General features: G+C 34.9%; 1 protein-coding gene across 41 annotated transcripts in view; it reads left to right on the plus strand.

The window, feature by feature from the left end:
- The window catches only part of SLMAP (sarcolemma associated protein), a 149960-nt gene that overhangs the window by 92684 nt on the left and 31232 nt on the right, over window positions 1-26044 (plus strand). For 6 of the 41 annotated variants that reach the window (XM_019805278.2, XM_019805267.2, XM_019805316.2 and 3 more), the window contains 9 exons: window positions 580-675; window positions 925-996; window positions 2536-2676; window positions 3778-3915; window positions 4988-5156; window positions 5243-5293; window positions 5783-5833; window positions 10334-10396; window positions 23616-23729. In XM_019805278.2, the coding sequence (XP_019660837.1) occupies window positions 580-675; window positions 925-996; window positions 2536-2676; window positions 3778-3915; window positions 4988-5156; window positions 5243-5293; window positions 5783-5833; window positions 10334-10396; window positions 23616-23729 (895 nt within the window). The remainder of the gene's footprint in view (window positions 1-579; window positions 676-924; window positions 997-2535; window positions 2677-3777; window positions 3916-4987; window positions 5157-5242; window positions 5294-5782; window positions 5834-10333; window positions 10397-23615; window positions 23730-26044) is intronic. The other 35 variants (XM_034658512.1, XM_034658514.1, XM_002913521.4 and 32 more) reach the window with 15 other exon arrangements.

The raw sequence follows: 26044 nt of genomic DNA on the forward strand, positions 1-26044 counted from the left end.
CAGTCTCTCTCCTTAAATATATATATTTATATATATCATTCTTGAAAGGAAAAATTAAAAGACATTTCTGTTTTAGATGTCATACTCATGCAGCCAAGCCATTAAGAAGTATCTTCCCTACTGACCAAATTGTTTGGCTTAGTTTCAAATGAGTTTGTTCTGAAAGATACGTATATATATTTAAAAATTTATATATATAAAATTGGAAATGGAGGGTTTTATATAGATATATATAGAGAGAGAGAGAGAAAATGGAGGGTTGAACATTTGTTGGATTCTTCTAATCTGGGTTTCCTTTTTTAAAATTTTAAACTCTTATAAATTATGAGTAAAAGGAAAACAAAAACAGGGGATTTGTTTTCTGTTAATAGGGGAAGGTGCACCTCAGTACCCCTAACAGACCAGGAAATGAGACTAAAATGATGTGGCTTATATATATTTTACAAGGTAGATTTATCAGATTTGAAAGTAAGATATGAAGTGGGATGTAAGAGGAGACTATTTTCAGAATGTACTTTGATTTCTCTTCAAGGATCATGCTGAGTTTATTAGAGTCTCTTTTGTGATTTGTACTATTAGGAGGCCTTACATCGGGAACAGATGTTGGAACAGAAGTTAGCCACACTTCAGCGGCTACTAGCTATCACCCAAGAGGCTTCAGATACCAGTTGGCAGGTATTCCAGTTGCCTTTATATTCAAGAAGCATTTAAGTATATTAGTATCCCTTAGATATTGATTAAAAGTAAATTTTTTTAGCAGGCACAGTTATTTCTTAATGACCAAATATTGAAAATTTAACGTTTTATAATGGATGTTGGTCAGTTTTATGATTTTATATCTTTTTTTGGCAGTAGCAACCTTTTTGGTATGTGTACTTTTTTAGTTATCCTGGGATTTTATTTATATTTAATTTTCTTCAACAGGCTTTAATAGATGAAGATAGACTCTTATCACGGTTAGAAGTTATGGGAAACCAATTACAGGCATGCTCCAAAGTAAGTATTAATCTCAAGTAAAGATCCATAAAGAAAAATGCATAAACTATGCATGAAAAATGCATAGTTTTTTATGTAGCTTCGTTTCTTTGACTGTCATTTTGAGTACATGCTAAAACATTTATAAGTTTTCACCATTCTTTTAAATCTTTTGTCATTATAGGAAATTTCAAACATACATGTAAGGAGAAAGAATTGTATATTGAGCCCATATACAACTCTTTCTTTTTTTTCTATCACAGTTGATATTTGCTGGAGAAACTTGGGTCATTTGTCCTCTATAATTTCCCTCAATCTGGATTGTTATTTAAACATCTTTCTAGTTCTTCTCCCACACCATAAATTGGTGTTTGATCTAGAGATTTGATCTGATTTAGGTTCAACTGTTTTTTGCCAACAATACTTCATGAATAGTATTGTGTACTTTCACCAGAAGGCACCATAAGGTCTAGTTGTCTTTCTTTTTGAGATATTAGCAATCTCCGATGATCCTTGCCTAGATCCATAGTGATGTTGTAGTTCTGTTTTTCCTTCATTTATTAGTTGGATTACTTCTGTAAATACTTCTATTCCCCCTCATAAACCATTTTGTTACCCTGAAGTCATTTTCTTTAGGAAAAGAAGGATAAGTGATTTTCTCCATTTATTTACTGGATTTCAAAGTAATGAATTGGTTCCTTCTCGCCCACCAAAGAGTGACTATGAAGTGTTTTTTTTTCCAAACTTAGATTTAAATATATTTCGTGTGTTTCACCCTATTCCATTTGTTGTTCTTACTGATGCTCAAATTATCCCATCTTTGGTGCCTGAGTCCTTTTGGTAGAACCCCAGCAAACTTTGATAGCTTCATTTTAGACAAGGTGTTCCAGACTCATCTTGTACATTTCCTGCCTCAGAGCTGGAATCAGCTTTTTCCTCAGGGTGCTCTTATTCCTTTTGGCTTAACCATTTTTTTTAAATGCTTGGCCCCTTTGAAAGTAAGAGATTATTTTTGTCCACAAATGTAAATATTGTGGCTTACGGAGAACATGACAGATAGGAGACTTAATTCATTTTGTACATTTGAGAGAAATTCTCAATTTCCTTTGACGTTTTTTTTTTTCTATTGGAAGTGTGGATTAATATATTTGTGAAGGCAGGGGCGCCTGGGTGGCACAGTGGTTAAGCGTCTGCCTTCGGCTCAGGGCGTGATCCCAGCATTATGGGATCGAGCCCCACATCAGGCTCCTCTGCTATGAGCCTGCTTCTTCCTCTCCCACTCCCCCTGCTTGTGTTCCCCCTCTCGCTGGCTGTCTCTATCTCTGTCAAATAAATAAATAAAATCTTAAAAAAAAAATATATATATATATATATATTTGTGAAGGCATAATTTACAATGCAACTTTTAAATACAGCTTCAATTAATACAGGGCCAACATTATTTGTATTTGGAGGTACCTCAATATAGAATTCAAAGAGCATCATAATGTGTTATTTTTTCAAATGGTAAATACTTTAAAAAATTACTTGGCTATAATTATAAATATCTTCTAATCCTAGAATCAAACAGAAGATAGTTTACGGAAGGAACTGATAGCATTACAGGAGGATAAACACAACTACGAGACGACAGCCAAAGAGTCCCTGAGGCGGGTTCTTCAGGAGAAAATTGAAGTGGTTAGAAAACTTTCAGAAGTTGAGGTATTTCATTTCAACAAATACAAAGTGCTAGTGTGATTTAAATTTTTTAGCCTAAAATTGCTAATATTCTAGGACATTTTAAACTTGAGTATTATATAGCTAGGAAATATTTCCTGTCTATCAAGTGGGAAGAGGCAGGATCCTGTTTTCGTTGTTAGGAATTTTCAACATAACCATGTGAGTCTGTTGCTTGTGTCCCTACTCAGTGGCTAAGCAAATAAAAGCCTAATCAGGGGGTCTCACTCTGTGCATTCTGCTTAGGATTCAGCCTCTCACACAGTGGACTGTGATATGTGCTGGGGAATTGATCTGTCACCTAATTTTGCTTTTCTTTCAATTGAGGTTAGTTAGTTGAAGGTGGAGAACCTTACCACTGTTCTTATTTACCCATCCTCTAGAGAAGAAAACTGTGTCTAACTTTGGATGTCAAAGAGAAAATAACTCTGAGGTCTTTCCTTGATCTTTTAGGAATAATCAAATGTGATTCTCATTGCTTTAAAAACAACCTAACCAATAACGTAGGTCGTTCCGTTGAACCACTGCTAAATTACCACAGAAGTTATTTGTTACTGGATTTAATTAAAATGCCCATTGGAAACTGAATAGTAAAAATACTATATATAGTATAACTATAGAATATGGTATAGTAATAGTTTCTAAAATAGCCTCATCCCATAGTAACTAATTCACTGTTGTGTCATTAATTTGACATTCAAGGAAAGAAAATTGCTAGCTGTCTTCTAATATTTTTATTAAGTTGATTGTACATATTATCAAACTTGCTTTCAGGAATTGATAGCTTAAAATATTTTCAAATCTTAACGTCATACCCAGTGGCCTTTTAAAAGAGTATTTATATAAAAGTAACATCTTTTCCTCCCCTGCCCCCTTTCTGTTGTTTTGTTTTTCTTCAAATTTTTTGTTGTATTTTCTGTTTTAGCGTGTACCTAAAGTAAATTAAAATTCTTATATTGTTTAACTCTTATATAAAGGCCAGGGCAGATGTTAATTTAGAACATCCCATAGAGTTAACACTTTTTAGAAATTGAATTTAGAATGTGCATTTATTCTAAATTAGTTGTCTGTAAACTTGAATTACAGCGAAGTTTGAGTAATACTGAAGATGAATGTACCCATCTTAAAGAAATGAATGAACGGACTCAGGAAGAATTAAGAGAATTAGCCAATAAATATAATGGAGCAGTTAATGAGATTAAAGATTTATCTGATAAATTAAAGGTATGTATTTACTCAACCTGAAAGTATGTTAATTGTCCCTAACACACTGGATAGATTAAGAGGTTAGGTATTGCTGAATAGTTGTTGATGTAAAATTTGGTAATGGTTGAAATTTGTAGTAAAAATAAGGTGCCATTTAGCCCAAACCCTGTTGCCACAGATAATTGAAAGTCTATAAAAGCTGACATATTTCCTCTGGATGGAAATAAATAGTACTTCCCAACAGGCATCTTTTAATATATAACAGGAAGTAGATGTAAATCAGCATACCCCCAGGTATTTAGGCTTTTTAAAAACTTGAATCTGCTTATCCTTGGGCAGCCCCAAAGGCAGAGCCCAACTATGTTGGAACAAGCGCAGAAGTAATCTTGGAGTGATCTGTATGGACCCTTGTAGCTTCCAGGGATGCTATTAACTGCTTCAGCTACAGCTCCCTATAGCTATAGGACATTTAGGATAAGGACAGATGAGGCCAGAGGTAATGTCAAATTGGTCATTTAAAATGTTATAACTCAGTTTGTGAAGACCCATCTTTAAATAATTCAAACCATGGAATGAGTGGCTAGAAGATATTTATTTGTTAGAGAAGACCAGGGCATACCTCCTCTCTGTGTGTTTAGTGAACCTGTAATAATTTCAAAGATTGGTCTTGTTAAAAGGAGGTCATTTTGGAAAGTGCTTATGATCATCATTCCTTCAACTAAACACAGTTTTGTTTAAAATATCAGAGTAAGTTACATTTTAGAACTTACAAACTAATTTAAACAGTAGTAATTTCAGGGGAAAACTTTACATATTTCCCTCTTGAAAACTGTGGAGTTTTTCATTTTGACCCTCTTATCTGTATGTATTAGGCCTGTTTGCCTGCTACAAGTTTTTCTTTCCTAGGTGATAGGGAAGCATGACCTCAATGCAGAGCACTTTTGACATTATTTTGACATTTACAAATATGTTCTATAATATTGAATATTCTCCTTTGAAGTTTATGGTGAATAAAAGCAGTCCTGCTCTAGGCCTCTGAAAGCAATTTCAGACTTTATGAAATAACTGAAAATTTTTTTTTTCTCAACAGGTAGCAGAGGGAAAACAAGAAGAAATCCAACAGAAGGGACAAGCTGAGAAAAAAGAATTACAGCATAAAATAGATGAAATGGAAGAAAAAGAACAGGAGCTCCAGGCAAAAATAGAAGCTTTGCAAGCTGATAATGACTTCACCAATGAAAGGCTAACAGCTTTACAAGGTAAGTTAGCTAATCCAGAAGTTGATTTGATTTGATTTTTTTTCTTTTATCTGTGAAATATCTTTTTCTTGGACTTTTATTTACAGTACGGTTAGAACATCTTCAGGAGAAAACTCTTAAAGAATGCAGCAGTTTAGGTAGGTGTGTTACCATATTTCTTATTTAAAGCTGAATTTTTTCATTGAACTTTTGATGTTTACTCTCTCAGGGGGTATTTATTTTAGAAGGGATATTTTATGTTTTGGGTATAAAGTATCAACAGTCTTTCAGAAAATTTCCTTTGAAAGTATGCTTGATTGCCACCAGTGGGCACCATTGTTTAGTCCTTGAGATAAATGAAATTTCTGTATCTGAGACACTTTACTTAGAGATATTTAAATAAGAAAAATACATGCACAGCAGGACCCTTTTTCTTTTGAGGTTCATTGGAAGGCTACTAAGCAGTTTTAGCTTTTTCTCTGAGTCAATAGAAAATGGCTAGTTGAACCCTTCTTCTAAAAACAAATTTGAAGTGTGCTATACTGTCTTAATGTAAGTAGGAATACGGAATGCCATGGTTACACTTGAGGCCAGTTTTAAGGTAGCACTTTCTTTGATCAGGCAATGATACACTGTCTTAATCCTAGGGATACAAGTTGATGACTTCTTACCTAAAATAAATGGGAGCACAGAAAAAGGTAGTGTAAAAAATTTAAATGTTTTTCTTTCATGATATCCTTTTACTATTTAAGCAGGATAGAGAGGTTAGCATTTTAAGGTTTTAAGTGTTTGGAACAAAAAGCACGCAGTTCATAGACCATTGAATCCCAGCTTTAAAAAAAAACTTCCCTGTATTTTGTAATTCTTAATGGTATGATTTTTGGTTAGATATCCCTTGTTATATGGAAATTTTAGCTCTTCAAATAACAGGAAAATGATAATGTTCAACTTTAACATTGGTTTATATAACATAGTATAGCTTTCTCCCCCAGTATATTTTTCAAAGAACTCTACTACCATTTTCTTCCATCAGGTACTGTTTCCTGAGGATATTGGGCCTCCATTTTTAATGTTTGTGTCCTGCCCTATCCCTGGCCAAGAGTTTACTTAACAGCCCATTGAGCTCTTGGATGTGTCTTAGAAACTGCTTTCTTTATACTGTACACATCCGTTTCTTTAATCAGAAAAAACAGGGTCAGTCATTTCTGCTATCTGAAAGATCATTTATTGTTAATGATCAGTTTACTCTGACCCTTCTTTCTGGATAGCTTGCATTATCTCTTGCCAAAATGTATAGCTACTCTTGGTTTTCCTGTTACCGCATGGGGCACTTTTTACTCAAAGACTTGTACATTCCTTCAGTTGTGAAGATCCCCATTCACCCTCCCCCATTTCCATCCATCCAACATTATTTGAGCACCAGCTATGTGCCAGATCTGCATTAGGTGCTTGAAGTACGGAATGAATAAAATTATTTTCTGTGTTTACAAATCTGTGTATCTCTCATCTTAGTTTTCATACAGAAGTTAGTGGAAGATAGGTCAATACTCAGAACTTCTTATTAAATATATTTTTCATGTATCAGGGGATATCTTTATAGTTCTTGGGGCAGCAGCCAACTCTGGTAAAGTTAGGAGGTGTTTTTTTGTTCTTGTTTTTGTGTGGTTGGTTTTTAATCCAGAACCGGCAAGATAGGCTCAAGTAATCATGTATATGTAAGCTGTAAGCTCAAGACCTAATATTACATATATTCTGTAACAAATCTTGAAATTTCTAAATTAAAAGTTATTGTCATTAATCATTGTTATTTGACTATGTGTGTTTTATAAAATACATCTACATTTTAGAACTCCAGTTTGCGTTTCAATTTGAGAATTTTTAAAGGTGTAGTTTATATTCATTACTAATATTACTAATTTCTATTTATTAATTGTATTTAGCAAACATATATGAAATGACTTAATCCTCATCTTCTAAAAGCTTGTCATTGTTAAACGAATTTTTATTTTTTGTTGTCATTATTTGCTTTTTTTTCCCTCTTTCTGGCATGAGCACTTTTCATTCCAATTCATCACCATTTCGATTTAAGCATGTATTTATTAATAATGTTAGTGTTAACTCAAGCTGGGAACATGCCCTTGCTTCACTTAAGAGAATCCCTTTATATACACTAAATCATCTTTATATTATTTTAGAGTTGTCAGATTACTGCTTAAATTTTTTTGCCAATTCCAATTGATTTAGGTGAGAATAGTCGGAGACGACTCCTTGATTTTAGACTGAATAAGATATTTTGGATACTTTAGGGTACTTCTTACCATGATTGTTTTTTCCCTGCTGGTGTGTTTGGTGATAAATTGAGTGGTGTGAGTCACCTGCAGTATATCTTTAACGAAACGAAATAGTAAATATCTTGATATGCACAAAAGCTTCATTATACCAGATTTAGTATAGAGTGGATTTTGGAATAAGATGAGTCTGTTCTGAATCATTTGTTATATAATAACAAACCAATTATCAAGCATTCCAGTATTACCAAAGTCCATAGCCACAATATGCTATCAGATATGACTTTATCTAAAATTACTCTTTAAAAATAGTAGAGGGAGAACAAAGTATAGTTTTAAGAGAATATTTTTTAAATATCTGGAGATGTTAAGATTAATGCAATTTCTCTAGTAAACTCTATTTTTGAAATTACTAAAATCTAAAGTAGCTGATATAAGCACAGATTTTATACTATAAATGTTTTTGTATCTTATCCGATAAGCATAATTCAAATATATCTTAGTATAGAAAAGCTCTAATAGAAATATTATGAGAGCCACATATATAATTTAAAAGTTTTTGATAACCACATTAAGAATATAAAAAGATACAGGTAAAGTGTTAATAATGTATTTTAATAATGTTTCATAATATATTTACTTTAATCCACTATATCAAAAATATAATTTCAACATGTAATGAATATTAAAATATTATAAATGAAGTATTTCACATTCCTTTTTCCTTGGTAAGTCTTTGAAACCAGTGTATATTTATTTTACAATTACAACATGTCTCAATTCAAACTAGCCATTTTTTCAGGGCTCAGTAGTCACATGTGTATTGAGCATGTGTATTGGACAGCACAGGTAGTATAGAAAATCAAAATTTATAGGAAAATCGTGTATAAATAAAACACATTTTAAGTATCACAGTTCTCTTTTTTGTTTCTGTATCTGTCTTTCCTTTACATTTCCACAGCCCTATTTGGGATCTTAGACATGCCTCCCCTTTTCCCCCACCTTAAGTATCTGATCTCTTTGCATTATCAGTGACATCTTTTATACTTTTGGCAAAGTGAATTCCCAAGGGGCTGAATTCAAGTAATGAAGTATTAAAAGTGTCATGACCCAAATCTTTTACATATACTATCTGAAAGACTTTTCTCTTATATCTTAGAAAATGCCTTTTTAGAAGTTATATATATATATATATTATATATATATATAATATATATATATTTATCTTGCATTTTATCTAAACTAGTATGATAAATATTTTAATCTAGGGTCCAGATATTAAAATCAGAGTAGAGGAAAGGGTGATTTGGGGCTTAGTGAGTAATGGTGGGATGTACTGCAGTAATAAATGTCATCTAAAGTCCTGTGATGATAGTCCAAAATTTTGTTTCATGTAAGTTCTATTAAGTCCTTTAGGTTAAAATTTGGTTTCAAATGAGTTTTCTTATTTAACCATGATGTTGTATAGTTGGAGTTCTGAAAATGTTATCATAGCTTAGGTAGGATTTATGTAAAACAAACTTTGATCATGGTAATTACTGTTTAACTGAGGGCTCCTGTTTTGGATTTCTGGGCTCCAGTCAGCAAATGCTATTTATTAGATTTTTTTTTTTTTTAATTTCTGTTGGTAGCTAGCCTTTTTTTCTTTTCTTTTCTTTTTGGGACTATAGTGTATTTTTGTGTAGTGTAACTATATAACTATACAATTATATACAACTATACACACACATATATTTATATAACCGTTGACTAGAGGCTCTGTACACCATGTAAGTAGATAGAGAATGACGATTTCAGCAGGAAGGTAAAGGAGATGGCATCAGTAAGGATGTCAATAGAAGTTGTAATGTGATCAGAGTAGGAGATGCCTGCCTCTCAAGCAAAGTTGAGATGATGAGGGGTGAGGTGGATTGAAATGAGGAGAAAAGAAAAGAGGCTTTCACAGTCTGAGTGGTACTAACTTATGTTCTCTTTGACAGCTTTTAGCGCTTTCACACCTTCCAGATAGTCATCATATTGGGATATATTTTTAGCACTTGAACTTCCAAAGTCTATTTAGTAGTTTTGAAAGATCCAGAGATGTAATTGAAGGATGTTATCCAGATTCAGAAGTTAACTCTTTGAATCAATGTAAATTAAGATTATTTTAAGAAAAGGGTTGAAACTTTTCTTAAACTCCTGTTAGGTTTTGATTCTCTCCACTCATTAAAACAAAACAAAACAAATTCTGTTTGACCTGAGCAAAACCATTTTCCAGGCTCTTATTTTAAAATGCATAGGCATTGACTTTAATCATTTGGGTGGAGATAAACAATGTAATATTTTGAGAGTATATAAAGTACAGATTAAATGACTCAAAGGGAAAGGTTATTTGTGAAATGAAAGTCTAAAAATTGAAATGTTGCATCGGTGTCTTAAAATTTTTAAGGCATTATTTCATGGTATTCTTAAAATATTTACCTTTTGCCTCTTAATTAAGAAGAATAGCTTTGAAGAGGGACTGTTAGAAGACAGTTATTTGAGAATTAATTCAGCAAGAACAAATAATAAAATTTAAAAATTATTTACAGGTATTTATTAAGCTGTCATGGAGAAAGGTGTATTTTAAAAGTGGAAGAAGCTTTTTAAAGCAATATATCTGTGGTTTTCTTGAGCTCTTTGGATAGAAACTGCACCTTTAAAAGCTAACCATTCAGGATGCAAATCAATGATTATATGATTATAATTTTCAGTCATTTAGCTTTATTTAACTCCAAAATATGTCTGCTATTAATATTAAAAATATATTAAACTTTTATGAATCTTATTCAGAGTTACTCATGTTAATACATTTCAGTTTTCCTACCTTTGCTGTTGGTTTTCAAAAACAGCAACAAACTATATCCTTAAAGGTGTTTCTTTCTTTATTAGAGCACTTGCTTTCAAAGAGTGGCGGGGACTGCACTTTTATTCATCAATTCATAGAATGCCAGAGTGAGTACAGAGTATTTTTCACATTGATTTTAATGAAGTTAGGGGCAAAAATTGAAAAAATGAGAGGAAAAATGAAGATCTCAATGTGTTTGTTACGGTAGAAGTGCACAGAGGGCCATCTTCAGAGAGCAGCAATACTTTTCGTACTGTTTCGGCTTCTCTCTTTTGAAAGAATTATTTTTGTGGCATTTGCCTTCAAAGATGGATTCCATATTGCCCACCAAAAAAAGGAGGAAGTTTCAGGCTTTTAAATGAAAATTGTTGTTGAGCAGGGAATAAAATGGAATGTCAAGCACCTAAACATTAGCCTGTTTTATTTAAGTTCTAGTTCTATCAGATTTGCATTTGAAGTTCTTAAATAAATTTCTTAAATGATTAAATGAAGCCATGAAAACAGTGATTTTGTTTGGGCACTCAGATCTGAAGATGGCCCTTAGGGCAGCAGGACCTTTTAGGGAAGGAGTAACAATAGATTGTTCTACAGTCTGACATCAACCACCTACCCTTGGAAAGGCTGTCTTTAATAATAAAGATGGATAGGTTGGCTTTTGAGGTGATTTGGACCTCTGCTGAATTTTGAGTGAAAGTATCATGAATTCCCTCTTACTTGAAAATCAGTCACGTGGCTGCTTGAATCATGAGGTTGTGATATTCTTTTGGTCTTAGTGATTTAATTAAAGGTCACTATGTGTAATAAAAGATTTATTGATGCCATCTATATTTTTCCTACCAGACATACAATACACTTTGTTGAGCATTTTTATCTTCCTGTTCGCTCTCTTTTTGAAACGAGTGACTTCTCATGTTTTTATGCTCATGAGTTCATCTGTGGACGTGCAAGCATATGTGGTTCTCTCTCCTCCTCCACACACAATCTCAGGAGCACTTGAGGCTTATAAGGGCCACACCTGGTAATTATAGCAGACAAACGCAGTAGACCAAGTGTTATACTCCCTAGAGATGTCTTAAGGAAACCTGGAATTTCATTTAATAGTTTTAGAAGAGTTTCTGTTTTTGTCCATTTTAGAGACGATAATGTTGAATGTCAGTTTAATACTATTTTGAGGAAAATTATTTAATAAATATGGCATATATCTTGTCCTTTAAAACTTTTTCATAAAGCAAAGATTAGTCCATGTTTTTGTTATCTTGTGATTACTAAATTTCAGTTTTATGGGAAATTGGCACAAGGATTTGGGACAAAATAATTGGTATCCACTGAAACCAACTAAAAGCAGAATATAGAGTCTAAAATATAAATCTTTAGGAGACGGATTTTATACTTAGATTACATATGACCATTTTTAATGTTATTTTTATTAAAATTTTTGTGACTTGTATTTTGAGCCCAAAGAAATGAGAATAGAGAACTATAAAAAAAAGACTAAATTACAATTTGCAAAAATCATTTTAAAGTATTATTATAAAATGTGTAAAATATTTAGCTGTAGTTGTAATGTAGAACGACGTTTGTTTCACATTAAGAAAAAGATATTTGGAGGGGCTTCTGGGTGGTTCAGTCAGTTAAGCGTCTGCCTTCAGCTCAAGTCATGATCCCAGGGTCCTGGGATCGAGCCCCACATTGGGCTCCCTGCTTCTCGGGGAGCCTGCTTCTCCCTCTCCCTCTGCCTGCCGCTCCCCCTGCTTGTGCTCACTCACTCTCTCTGTCAAATAAATAAATAAAATATTTTTTTAAAAAAAGAAAAAGATGTTTGGAGATTTTTATTGTGTCATAGTTACGAGAGCCAAATGGACCAATAAACGTTCAGATATAGAGCAGAAGTTATGTAAGTTATAGCAATCCCCTCAATGGGGGGGGATATTAGCTAATAAAATTATGTTTATGAGAACTATGTAATAGCATGGGGAAAATGTTAAATGTGGTACAGAGGGGAAAATGATAATATAAAATCCTTTTCTTGTGGACAAAGAGTGAACCAAAGAACAAAAAAATAAAATGCAAGTATTCCTAGATATCTGAATCCATTGGGTCCCTAAGTGCAAACAGAGGAAGTTTGGATGTAAATTCATGTATCTAGGGATATAGCCCATTATCTGAATCTGTTCAGTTCCTGAGTTTTGGTAACAAGTAGCAAGGGTTTGGTTAATGAGGATTCCAAATCTGTTGGCTCCTTATATTTGGATAGCCAGAGTTGGCATACTTAGTTAATTCTGGTTTGATTTGTTGTCAGAAGGGATATTTTCATTATTTTATAACAAGTTGCTGGTTATAAAATAATACCGGTACAGAAATTGTTTTGTTTAATAAGTAATATGGTGAGCAAGGCAAATCCAGCAGAAATTATACAGAAGTGAACTTTTGAAACAATTTTGGATTATGTTTTTATAATCTCACACAAACTTTATTGCCATTATTTTTACTGATAGCCATCTTGAATTGATTTATGATTTTGAATTGTTCAGTGAGCAGTGACACTTCATATTCTTATTTCCAGTCTTTGTTTATTTTTTTAAAGATTTTTTTTAATTTTAAGTAATTTCTACACCCAACATGGGGCTCAAACTTAACCCTGAGATCAAGAGCTGCATGGTCTACCAACTAAGCCAGCTAGGTGCCCCTTATTTCCAGTCATTTAAAAAGCAGATGTTAAGTACCTAGATCTCATTATTTACGGTGCTTGTTGTATAATCCAATTAACCTTGTGTTTTAAAAATTAGAAGGCAGGGGTGCCTGGGTGGCTCAATTGGTTAAGCATCCAACTCTTGATTTCAGCTCAGGACATGATCTCAGGGTTGTGAGATTGAGCCCCATGTTGGGCTCAGTGCTCGGTGTGGGGTCTGGTTCAGATTCTCTCTGTCCCTCCCCCCCCGCCCCTCCTACTCCTCTCTCTCTCTCTCTCTCTCTGGAAAAGAAAAAAAGAAAATAATTCACTTCTGTGGGATTCATCATGTCTATTTTGAATGTATTAACAGATTTTTTCAGTTTACATATATGAATCCATAAGAGAACGAGTTAGTTGTTGGCTGTCTCCATTTATAAGGTGATTTTGATGAAATTAAATGAGTTGGAACACATTTCAATTTGTTTTCCTTTTATGGTAAAAGAGACTGTTTCTTCTTAATTCTCTTTTAAGAGAAAAGCTTTTAATCCAGGCAGAGAGATTAGATTTTGAACAGATTTAAATATAACCTTTTACATAATTCCAGAACTGTGAAGTAAATTTTCTATGTAAAAATCTACCATATAGGGGCACCTGGGTGGCACAGCGGTTAAGCGTCTGCCTTCGGCTCAGGGCGTGATCCCGGCATTATGGGATAAAAAAAATCTACCATATAAAATCTAGAAATAACAAGTAACTTTAATAAAACTTGCTAAAAATCTCTAGCAGTATTTTCTCCTCAGGGATTTGGGCATGAAGTTTGATTTAAGCAGAATTCCACATTCCATGTTCCCTGCAAATTTTAGTTACTCAGGGTTTACCATGTAAACTTAACAAATATGTTGAGACTGTTGTGTTCTGCTGAAGATGTTTTTTGAGTTAACAGATTGTGCACCTCTAAATCTGTTTCATATTTTTCCTGTGACCTCTGTCATTTGGTTGACTTATATGCTGAGTGCAAAGATAAAGGGTAAAAGTTGAAGAATCTCAGGTCATAGAGACTTGCTGCATGGGCATAGAGTGAAATACTCCCTTCTCTGGACTGCTGCCTGCACTTTTAATTCCTTTTGCTACTGTTTGGGTGAGGGCAGAGGTATCCCAGCTGGGTACCAGAGAAACTTTCTTCTGAGGTCTGCTTTGTATAAACAAACTGTCTCCACCCCAAACGACATCTTCCTTCTGGTGATTGAGTTAACAAGTGCCCTGGAATAAACTTCATGTCTTCGTATTCTTAATCCATGGTTACTATGAGACTTAATGGTTTTTATTATTAGGCAAAAGTCTTAATTCTCTTAATATGTTGTGTCTTACTATTTTTTTCCTGATTTAAAAAAAAATTCTTCCCCCGCCTCCCACTCCCCTTTTGAAATTACAGTCATTAACTGTATATGTTTGTCTCATTCCCTCCTTTCTCTTAGGACTTTGCTCTCCCATAAAAATTGCCTTATTTGGTGTAATGCACTGAATCAGTGTTGCTCTGTGACTGTTTACTTTTTCATCACTCTATGATATCAGCCTCTGAACAATCTCAGGAATAAAAAGCCTGATTACATATTCTACTTGAAACAGATTTTTTAATTTTCATTTTTTAAACTTTTATTTCTCTAAGCTAAAGCAGTTTATTTATGACAAAGAATAGGAAACACTTGGTGTGGTTCCCTGCCCTTAGTAATTTATGTCCCCATTATAGGAAAATTATTTTTTTTCTTAATATTTTATTTGTTTATTTGACAGAGAGCACAAGTAGTCAGAGCAGTAGGCAGAGGGAGAGGGAGAAGCAGGCTCTGCACTAAGTAGAGAACTCGATGCAGGGCTCAATCCCAGGACCTTGGGATCATAACCTGAGCTGAAGGCAGACGCTTAACCGACTAAGCCACCCAGGCGCACCTATAGGAAAGCTCTTGAATTTAAACTAGATGTTGCTAATTCTTTGTTTCTTAATTCAGAGTAGTTGTCCAATCTAGAATATATGGGAAGGTTTTTGTTTGGTGTTTATTTGTACCAATCATTTTCCCAGTTGGCTATCTTTCCAACATTTCTACCAGGTTTTCTCCCAGTGTAAATGTACTGAAGATAGTCTTAAATTTATGCCAAAAGTGTTTTGACATGTAGATTGTTACTTTCTTTAAAACAGATCTGTTTCTGTATTCTTGAAATTGGTTCATCCTTTACTTTCAGTCTGTCCTTAATTCTCAGGGATTTTTTGTATAAATACCCCACACTGACCGATAGGGACATTAAAGAGGGCACGTGATGTAATGAGCACTGGGTATCATATAAGACTGATGAATCACTGAACTCTACCTCTAAAACTAATAATACGCTATATGTTAATTAATTGAATTCAAATCAAAAAATAAAATTTGCCTGTTGCTCTAAAGAAAATTATCAATTTTTTTCTCTTTCGTACTTCCTTATTCTTAGGTTTTAGAACAAGTAGCTTCTGAAATTGTTTTTATGAGAGGGCAGACTATCTTCTATAGCAGGAATTGCTTTAGCTGATTTTATTTTGCTGCAAAAACGAATAACCTTGTGAAAGTCTGTATTATTAAAGTTAGGCGTCCCCTGTGAGATTCTAAAGTTCTGTTTCTACTTTGTGAACTGCTACTCTGTGACAGAAATAAAAGGTTGGTTTGATGTTGAATGCTGATGGTTAATTTTTACTTTGATTGTATTTGATGTTAATTCTAATCTCAGTTTCTTTGCTATATTTCCTTTAAATGACCTTTTAGGTGACTGTAGCTCATTTTCATCTATGATGTGTAGAATTGGATCAGAGGATCCTTGATGTGAATTCTCATTTGGTCCCTCACTAGCAGTAGGACTCCAGGCAGTATAACCTCTTTAAACCTCATTTTCCTCATTTGTAGAATGGGATGGTAGTACCTACTTCATAGGGTTATTGTGAGCATTAAATGAGATCATATTTACTAAGCACACTAAGTAATGCCCGCCACACAGAAATACACGTTCACTAGTAGGTTCAAAACTTATGGTGAAGTTGGAGAAAGTGTTAGTAGGAGCTCTCTTGCTGAAGTAACTTGTTTTCCCCTTTTAGCCCCAGACACAAGGCAGTGAAAGCTGACTGATAACAGGTTTATTGTTCTTGTTAAAGTAATATGTTCCTGACAATCTAAAGACTCTTTAACTTTTTAATTACTAGTACATATGCCATTTAGAAAATTTGGTCCCCAGCACATTATTTTGATGCTCAAGTGATAACATTATTTTTTCAATGGAATCTAACTTTGAGACGTTAAAGATATTTTCCAGGTTGACTGTTAGAAATAACAGATTATGTAGTTCTTTTATATTCATCTGCTCTTCTGTCAGTTAAGATCCCTATGCAGCTGACATCCGTATCTGATATTTCTGTTTGAGTTTATATTCTGCTTTCAGTTAGTTGTAGCTATCATGTGAGGAAAGGAGCTCTTTAGCTTGAAGAATTTAATCCAGTCTAGGCACACTTGTGCTCCTTCCACTTCTATTGAATGCATTGCTTTTTATTTTGTGCCACACAGTAATATAACTAATGATTATATAATTTATTTTTATCACCCAAGAAATAAATTTGGTTCTGTTCAGTCTTTGACCAGATTTGACAGTTTTTGCAACTCTACCAGATGTTTTCTGACTAAACAAAATGCTTAGGTGATGGTTCTCAAATGTCAAACTTACAATGCCCATCACTTCTACTCCTTGGTAGGTTCCCTACAGAAATGCCTGCACATACTTTTCAGGTACAAATGCAAGAATATTCACAGCAGCGTTATTCACAGTTCCAAATTGGAAATAACCCAAAAGACCTTCAGTGGTCAAATGGATAAATATGCACTGAAGCATATTCGATGAAAGAAGGCTGACACAAAAGAATACTTACTGTAGTATTCTACTTATGTGAAGTTCAAAACCACTACAATTATACTATTTAGTCTGCACATTTGGGTAGTGTGACTATAAAGAAATGCAAGTACTTAAATACCATAAAGTCAAGATAGTAGTTACTTTTATGGGGTTTTGATTGGAAAGGGATTTGTGGGAAGCTTTAGGGGGTTGTGGTTAGGTTCTGTTTCTTGATTTGAGTTGTAGCCATATAAACATTTGCTTTTAAAAATTTTATTTACCTGTACTTTTGTGTTTTGTGTCCCTTTCTGTGTGTTATTTTTCACAACAAATAAGTATGGTTTAAGGCCCCTGGGTGGCTCAGGTGGTTATGTGTCTGCCCTCAGCTGGGGTGATGATCTCAGGGTCCTGGGATCAAGCCCTGCTTCAGGCTCCCTACTCAGCTCTGTCTCCCCTCATGCTCACGCATGCATGCACTCACTCTCTCTCCCTCTCTCATAAATAAATATTTTTTTTTAAAGTATGGCTTTAATATAGGATAAAATGAATAATTATCTTTCTACAATATCCCTCAAAAAGAGGGAGTTTTTAAAAAGAAAGAATATCCTCTACTTTATCTTTCAGTTGTGCCAAGCCAAAGGCTCTTTCAAGACCTGCATTTATTATTACATGGAGGTTCTCTTCTGAGTCCCAGAGTGGCTTCTGACTTTTAGTACTCCCAAAGAATTGAGGTGTCTACCCAAGTTTGAGAATCAGTAGTTAGAAACTTTTTTTTTTAAAGTAGGCTCCATGCCTAACATGGAACTCAACACTGGACTCAAACCCACAACCCTGAGATCAACACCTGAGCTGAGATCAAGATTGGGTGCCTAACTGACTAAGCCACCCAGGTGCCCCAGAAAGTTTTTTAAAAAGTGTTCTTTTTCCTCAGTTATTTTTTATTTTTTTTAAAGATTTTTTTATGTATTTATTTGACAGAGATAGAGACAATTTTATTTATTTATTTGACAGAGATAGAGACAGCCAGCGAGAGAGGGAACACAAGCAGGGGGAGTGGGAGAGGAAGAAGCAGGCTCATAGTGGAGGAGCCTGATGTGGGGCGATCCCATAACGCCGGGATCACGCCCTGAGCCGAAGGCAGACGCGTAACCGCTGTGCCACCCAGGCGCCCCCCCTCAGTTATTTTTTTTTTTAATTTTTAAAAGATTTTATTTCTTTGAGAGAGCGAGAGAGAGCACAAGTGGGAAGAAGAGGCAGAGGGAGAGGGAGAAACCGACTCCCCACTGAGCAAGGAGCCTGATGCAGGACTTGATCCCAAGACCCTGAGATCATGACCTGAGCCAAAGGCAGATGCTTAACTGACTGAGCCACCCAGGTGCCCCTTTTCCTCAGTTATTTAATTACAGGCCACTGAAGATTCACCAGATTTGAGAATATAACCTTAAATAATTTCAGTAGTGACAATAGCAGGAGGTTAATTATTATTTAGCACTTTGGTATTAGTACTGTGCAAAAGCATCTTGCAAATTCTTAGTTTTTTAGAATGAGGAAAATAGTCAAATAATTTTTCCATATTTCATCCCTTTAAAAATAGATATGTTCATTCATTCCACAGATAAATACCAGGCCTTATTTTAGCTGTTGGGGGTACAGAAATGAACAAGATAGGGAAAACTTTGCCTTCATGGAGTTTACGTTCTTTGGAGGAAACAAAAACTAATAAACTAATAATATGTCAGGTAGTAATAAAGCCACTGAAGAAAAATAAAAGAATGTAAGACTATAGGTAGCTAAAAGGTAGCATGTGGGATTTGAACAGATTTCGGACTAAGCTGAGTGAGGTGTACATGTGTCCTGGGAGGGAGTGTGTGAGATAGAAACTATGAAAACTGGGACTGGTCTTAAATTGGAGTTTTAGGACAATAAAAATGTCTTTTTTTTTTTTTTTTTTAAATAAAGGGCCAGATAGGGGCGCCTGGGTAGCGCAGTCGAAAGCGTCTGACTTCAGCTCAGGGCGTGATCCCAGCGTTCCGGGATTGAGTCCCACATCGGGCTCCTCCGCTGGGAGCCTGCTTCTTCCTCTCCCACTCCCTGCTGTGTTCCCTCTCTTGCTGGCTGTCTCTTTGTCACATAAATAAATAAAATATTTAAAAAATAAATAAATAAATGGCCAGATAGTAAATATTTTAGGCTTTGCAGGCTATAAAGCCTCTGTTGCCGCTACTAAACTCTGCTGTTGTAGAGGAAAGCAGCTGTAGACAATATGTACATGAATGGACCTGGCTGTGTTCCTCTAAAGCCTTATTTACCCAAAAGGCAGCAAGCTGCATTTGGCCCTGTGGGGCTGTAGTTGGCTGACCCATGGGCTAGATCATGTAGACTTTGTAGGTCATGGTAGGGACTTCAGATTTTGTTCTAAGGGTAAGCATTTTGAGCAGTAAATTACTCTAAGGTGTGCTTAGAATTTTTTAAACAAGGTGGTTACTTAGATCTTCAACATACTAGAGAAAAATTATAATGACTTTCAAAGTCTGCTTTTATATTATTTTGTTATTTTCTATATTCATGTAACATTTGTGAAACCTTGTTTTATGTGTCAGAATTGTGTTGGGAATTAAATTATTGATGAGATACCTCCCAGCTTCCACTAGACTCTAAATTCCAGATTTATCACGTTTATCATGGTAATTATCCATGAGGAGTACCTAGTATTGTACCTGGTACAGAGTAAATATTTGAAGGAATGAATGTATTCCTCAAAGAGTTTATAGTATGTTGGGAAAGGTAGACAAAAATAGATAGCTGCAGTATAGCTTCTTAGAGATAGGAATGATAAAGGGGCGCCTGGGTGGCGCAGTCGTTGAGCGTCTGCCTTTGGCTCAGGGCGTGATCCCGGCATTCCAGGATCGAGTCCCACATCGGGCTGCTCCGCTGGGAGCCTGCTTCTTCCTCTCCCACTCCCCTGCTGTGTTCCCTTTCTCGCTGGCTGTCTGTCACATAAATAAATAAAATTAAATTAAAAAAAAAAGAGATAGGAATGATGGACTATGGACAGGAGAGATACCAAATCCATCCAAGAGAAAGGAAGAGAAATTCCATTTTAGACATGATGAGATGAAGTTACTGAGGGATTTCTGGATGAAAATGTTCGCGAAGTAGTTAGACAGTAGTGTTCTGAGACCTAAGAGAGACAGCTAGACTAGGCATCAACATTTAGAAATTATGCAAATGTAGCAGGTAGTTAATACTATTTAAAATGAATTTTTGTTGTTATTGACAGAGATCTTAAAGATTAACACATTTTTTTCTTGGTAGAACTATAAAAATTTTGTATTCCACTTCCTTCTTAAATACAGACAATGCTGCATTGAAAATCTTTGTACAGTTGTCTCTTTCCAGAGTAATACACAGAATAGGGGCTGTGGGTCAAAGGACATGTGCTTTCACCATTTGGATAAGTTCTGTCAAAATGCCCCCTAAAAGAAAATGATAGCAATTCACACTCCCACCAGAAGGGCACAAGATTACTCACTCACCCCTCCTGGTATTAAATGTTTGCCAAACTGATGAGCCAATAATGCCATGACATTATTTCAGTGGGTAGACCATAAATTTCACATTTACTGGACATTTGCTTTTCTTGGCCTGTGAATTCAATGTTGTTATTCTTTGTCCCTTTTCTGCTGTGTTGTTTGACTTTTTCTTATTCATTTTTGGAGGGCCTCACATGTTTTCCATCCCCATGCTCCCTTTCCTTCTTCCATGCTTTATTTTTCTACATAATCTCCATCTGACATACTGCTCATTTATTTCTTTATCATCCCTCCCTCCTCACCCAATTAGAACATAAGAACCAGTAGTGCAGGAATTTTGTCATTTGTTCATTCTAATGTTTCTAGCATCTAGGAGAGTATCTGGCACATAGTAGGTACCCCCTAATTAATTGTTCAATGAATGAATGAATAATAACCCTTTATCTGCTCTTTATTTTTCAAATATTTCCTCCACGTCTGTCACTGGCCTTTCACTTGGGTTTACAGTGAGTTTGATCAGAAAATTTTAATTTATATGAGATCAAATCTCTCTGTCCTTTCACATATGGCTTTTGTGTTCTGCATTATGCCTAAGGCCTTTTTTTTTTTTTCCTTAAATCTTTTGATCCCCTTCACCCATTTCTCTCACCTCCATGCCTCCTGCCTCTGGCAACCACCAATCTGTTTTCTCTATGTATGAGCTTGTTCCTTTGTTTTTTTTTTTAATTCTACATGTAATTGAGATCATATGGTATTTGTCTTTTTCTGTATGACTTTATTTCACTTAGTATAATGCCCTCAAGGTCCATCTGTGTTGTCCCAAAAGGCAAGATTTCGTTCTTTTTTCTGGCTGTAATATATATATTTCTTTATCCATTCATGCATATTGAACACCTGGGTTGTTTCCATATCTCGACTACTGTAAATAATGCTGCAATGAACGTGGGGATGCATATATCTTTTTTCGTTGGTGTTAGAAGAGAAAGTAGAGGAAATATTCCAGAAAATATAACAAAAAAGACAAGAGTGGGAGTGAGGTTTTATTTAAGAAAAAAAAGTGGGGGATATTTAAGAAAATTAGGGAGTTGATCCTGCAGATCTAACATCTGAATAATAAGATTTCCAGAGTGTGGGAAGGGAGAAAGTGGGAAAAGAGGATGGATGAAAAAGAGAAGAATTTATCAGTGAAATAGAATAGAAGGTAATTCCCCAGAATTGAAGATAATGAGCTTCTAAACTGAAAGGATGCACTGAATGCTCAACACAGTAGATTTTAGAACACACACACTAAGCCAGACACAGAAATTCACATATTGTGTATTTAGATGAAATATCCAGAATAGGAATGCACAGAAAGAAAGCAGATGAGTGGTGGCTGGGGCTGGGAAGGGAGGATGGAAAGTAAACTCTTAATGAGCATGAGGTTTCCTTTTGGGGTGGTGAAAATGTTTTGGAACTGGATGGATGTTGTGGTTGCATAACATTGTGAATGTACTAAATGCCACTGAATTGTTCTCTTTAAAATGATTATTTTGTGTTATGTGAATTTCACCAAAAAAAAAAAAAGAAAGAAAGAAAAGGGAAAAGACCATGTTCTGAGTATATGAAATTTAAGAACACCAGGGATAGAGAGAAGATTCTGAAAATGGCCAAAGAAAAACAAAGGATCTCATACTCTATTAGTCATAATAAACTAAATTATAATATAGCAATAAATAAACTTCTGAAATCTAAATGACTTAATTCAACAAATATTTTTTTGCACTCATGCTACATGTCCATGGTGAAGGAGAGAACACTGTTTCATGTTGTCATTCAGGGATCTAAGTTCACGGAGCCTTTACCATCTTATGATAAAGAATTTTGCCATCTCACCAAAGAAGATAGAAGAATAGAAAATTCCTACTCTTTCTTAAATACTTTGGCCCTGGCTAGAACCAATCATGTGGACCTCCCTTAGTGCTAGGGAGTTTGGAACATGTAGTCCCCCAGGTGCTCAGAAAGGGCAAGCACAGCCGACTTTGCTGAGCACAAGAAGTCTCTACCATGCATCCTGAGGAACAGGACTCACCATCTCATTTGAAGCTAGAAGACAGTAGAACAATGCTTTCAAAATTTTTAAGGAAAAGTATTTCCTGTAGAATTGTGCATCTAGTCAAACCATCGGTCAAATGTGAGAGTAGAACACTAACATTTTCAGAGGAACAAAGTCAAAGTGTTTACCTTCTGTCAACCCCCTTTCAGGAAATTAACTGAGGATATGTTGCATTAAAACAAGGGAATAAAACAGGATGAGAAAGATATAGGTTCTGGGGGTAGGGGATTTTGAATACAGCCCAGACTAGAGCAGGAAGATTAAAGGGCTAGGGGAAGAACGGACAGGGATATATAATGTGATGGATTACCTGATACGTTTGACAGTATTGAGAGTTTTTATGGTTCTATGACAATTTGAGGGGGGGGAAGAGGTTACAGTAATCTTGGAACAGGTTAAGTTGTTGAGTGGTGGGCGTAAACCAAGCTGCATTGGGTTGAAGAGTGAAGGAAAAGAGAAATGGCTTCACGTACCGCGAAAGTGTAAATTCAAGGAGACCAACTGACATACAGGATTAAATAAAGGGATATACAGAATAGATATCCTTCTCAATGAAATGTAGAATATGGAGATCTGAATTTAAGTAAATTATAAAGAAGCTACATTATACATTTACAGAGAATCCCCTATAAAACAAAACAAAGCAGTATTTGTTTTAATATCTTCAAAAATGATTCATTTTACTGAAGCATGTCATATGTGCATCTCTGCTGAATTGTATCAATAGGGAAAAGTAAACTATTGGTATAACATAATTTATATTCTTTATTTAAATAAATATTTTCTCAGAATTCCTTTATTTCAACTTCATATCCTTGATTTAAAGAGCGTTTCTTTCTTTGTTCTGAGTCCTTTTTTAAAAGGTCTAGGCTTTTTAGATACAGTAAAAACTAAAGAAAATAAAAGACAAATTGTCCCCCTACCTCCAAATTTCTCCATTAATATTATTGCTCTATTATAGTTTGAGTTTTCTTAGTTCTCCTTCCAGCTTCAAGTTTTTGTACAAGCCTAGTCATGGGAGTAATATTATCATCTTTAAATTTGGTCATGGAATGTGTTACACTGCCCCGCTCAGGGAAATGCTACTCGGTTTGGGCTTGGATAGTAACGTTTGTTTTCTTTGGCAGAGAAGCTGATCGTCGAGGGGCATCTAACCAAAGTGGTAGAAGAAACAAAGCTTTCAAAAGGTTCGTTTTCTGTGGGTTTTCTGTGGGTTTTGAGCACTCTTTTGGATAATGGAGGTTAGTGTACATTTCCAAGGTCATAGTATTTTAACCATCAATTTATTTCTTATAGGTCACCAACTGCAATCCAGTAACAGTATCGTATAATATAATATAGTTGGAGTTCTGTCTTAAGAAGGATATCTTAATTAGAAAGTTTCTTTTTAAATGGGTATATATATATATGTATTTTTTTAAAAAGTGCTTGACATAGGTTTCATTAGGCTTTAAAAGCTTTGCTCTGACCTGTCTCACTTCTGGCATTATTTTCAGCTTTGATATTTGGTATTTGTTATATTTGATATAAAATTTTAATTAAACACAACATAAATCTTTTTTGAAACAACAGGTGAAAAATGCTTGCAGTTCTGTTTCTTTGTTAGTTGGACCTTTAACATTCCTTATGAAATTTAATATTTTCTTAATTTTTGGCATATGAATTTGATTTAAACAGAAGTGATTATGTAGCACCTTCTTATATTTATAATGTGTAGTCTTAAAATTGCCTGAAATAGTTTATTCTATTAATTCTCTTCTGTTACAATTGTCAGAGAAGAAAAGTACATTTTAAAGCATAATATTGTCAAATCACTTTTATGCGTTAGGGAAATTGGACAAATAAATTTGGTGTGATATGCTTATTATCATTTTAGGACTTTCATCAGAACCTACCAGTATAAAGTTTATAAGTAGATTCACAATCTTTTTGGTCAGTTAAAACAATGAGTGATAAAAGTTTGGAATACTCGTTTCAGTACATTCTGTTTTATGAAAGTAACTGGATCCATTTTGGCTTTTAAAAATATTTAAAAGGAGAATGTTATTTCAAGTATCTGGTGGCGTCCATTCTGAGTTTTGTGCATGGCAGATGCCATATTTGGGGAAAGAATGCATAGAATATGCATCACTAATATTGTTCTGGCAAACAGGCATTGGGTTTCAGAGCAGTGAACTATTTTTAGTACATGTGGCAATTTATTTCATCTAATTAAAGTGAGATGAGAACAGATTTTAACATAGCTGTTACTTCACCACCCTAATACCTATTCGGATTAGTTGAATAGCCAGCACACTGAAGTGGAAGTAGAGCCTTAAAAGAAAATCAGTCCTTTAATTAAAGAAAAATACCTTGCTGCTTTAGTGCTTCTATTTAATGCATTCTGAATTAGAATATATTTGCTTGAAATTATGCGATGTCATTATTGAAAAAGATTTGTGCCATCTTTACTGATTTGCTTTTGAAACCTGGCTATAAAATATGTGTTGAAAGCTTTAAAGAGCATGCATTTTGATTCAGCAGTTCCACTTCTGGGTTTTTTTGTTTTGTTTTGTTTTTGTTTTGTTTTTTAAAGATCTTATTTATTTATTTATTTGACAGAGAGAGACACAGCCAGCGAGAGAGGGAACACAAGCTTGGGGAGTGGGAGAGGAAGAAGCAGGCTCCCATTGGAGGAGCCTGATGTGGGGCTCGATCCCAGAACGCCGGGATCACGCCCTGAGCCAAAGGCAGACGCTTAACGACTGAGCCACCCAGGCGCCCCCACTTCTGGGTTTTTATATTAAGAAACAAATTGGACATGGGGCGCCTGGGTGGCACAGCGGTTAAGCGTCTGCCTTCAGCTCAGGGCGTGATCCCGGCGTTGTGGGATCGAGCCCCACATCAGGCTCTTCTGCAATGAGCCTGCTTCTTCCTCTCCCACTCCCCCTGCTTGTGTTTCCTTTCTCACTGGCTGTGTCTATCTCTGTCAAATAAATAAATAAAATCTTTTAAAAAAAAAAAAAAAGAAAAAGAAACAAATTGGACAAATATGCGAGGGTATTTGCTGCAATGTTTTAACAGCAAAAAGAGGAAAACAGAAATGTCCAGTAATGGGGACATTCACTAAATAAATTATGGCAAGTAAGTCCATGCAAGTGAAAAAATACATCCTTTAAGAATGATAATACAGATCCAGGTTTTATATACCCAGAGATTTTTCTGTCAGCAGTCAACATTTTACAAGCATTTCTCACAGTTAACATGCAGAGGTACACTAATCCTTGTAACAAACTAGGTGGCTGAGATAAGTTACATTTTAAATGCTTTATATCCAGCTGTAAAGTATTTCTTTTGGATTTGGCTAAATTGTTTTATTTTTAAAAAGCTTTCATGGGTGATAGAATTTGATAGAATTTCTTTTCTGTATTGAAAATAACAGTTGCTAGAGATTGCCAATTACCAGGTATTGTAAGTCTTAGTATTTCTTTCAGATGTTTCACCTAATGCAAAATGTAATCATAGGTTGCATGTGCTTTCTGTGTAAACCCTAACTCAACCAGCGGTTATTGTATGT

This window comes from Ailuropoda melanoleuca, chromosome 4, assembly GCF_002007445.2.
Source record: "Ailuropoda melanoleuca isolate Jingjing chromosome 4, ASM200744v2, whole genome shotgun sequence".
Classification (NCBI taxonomy): Eukaryota; Metazoa; Chordata; class Mammalia; order Carnivora; family Ursidae; genus Ailuropoda; species Ailuropoda melanoleuca.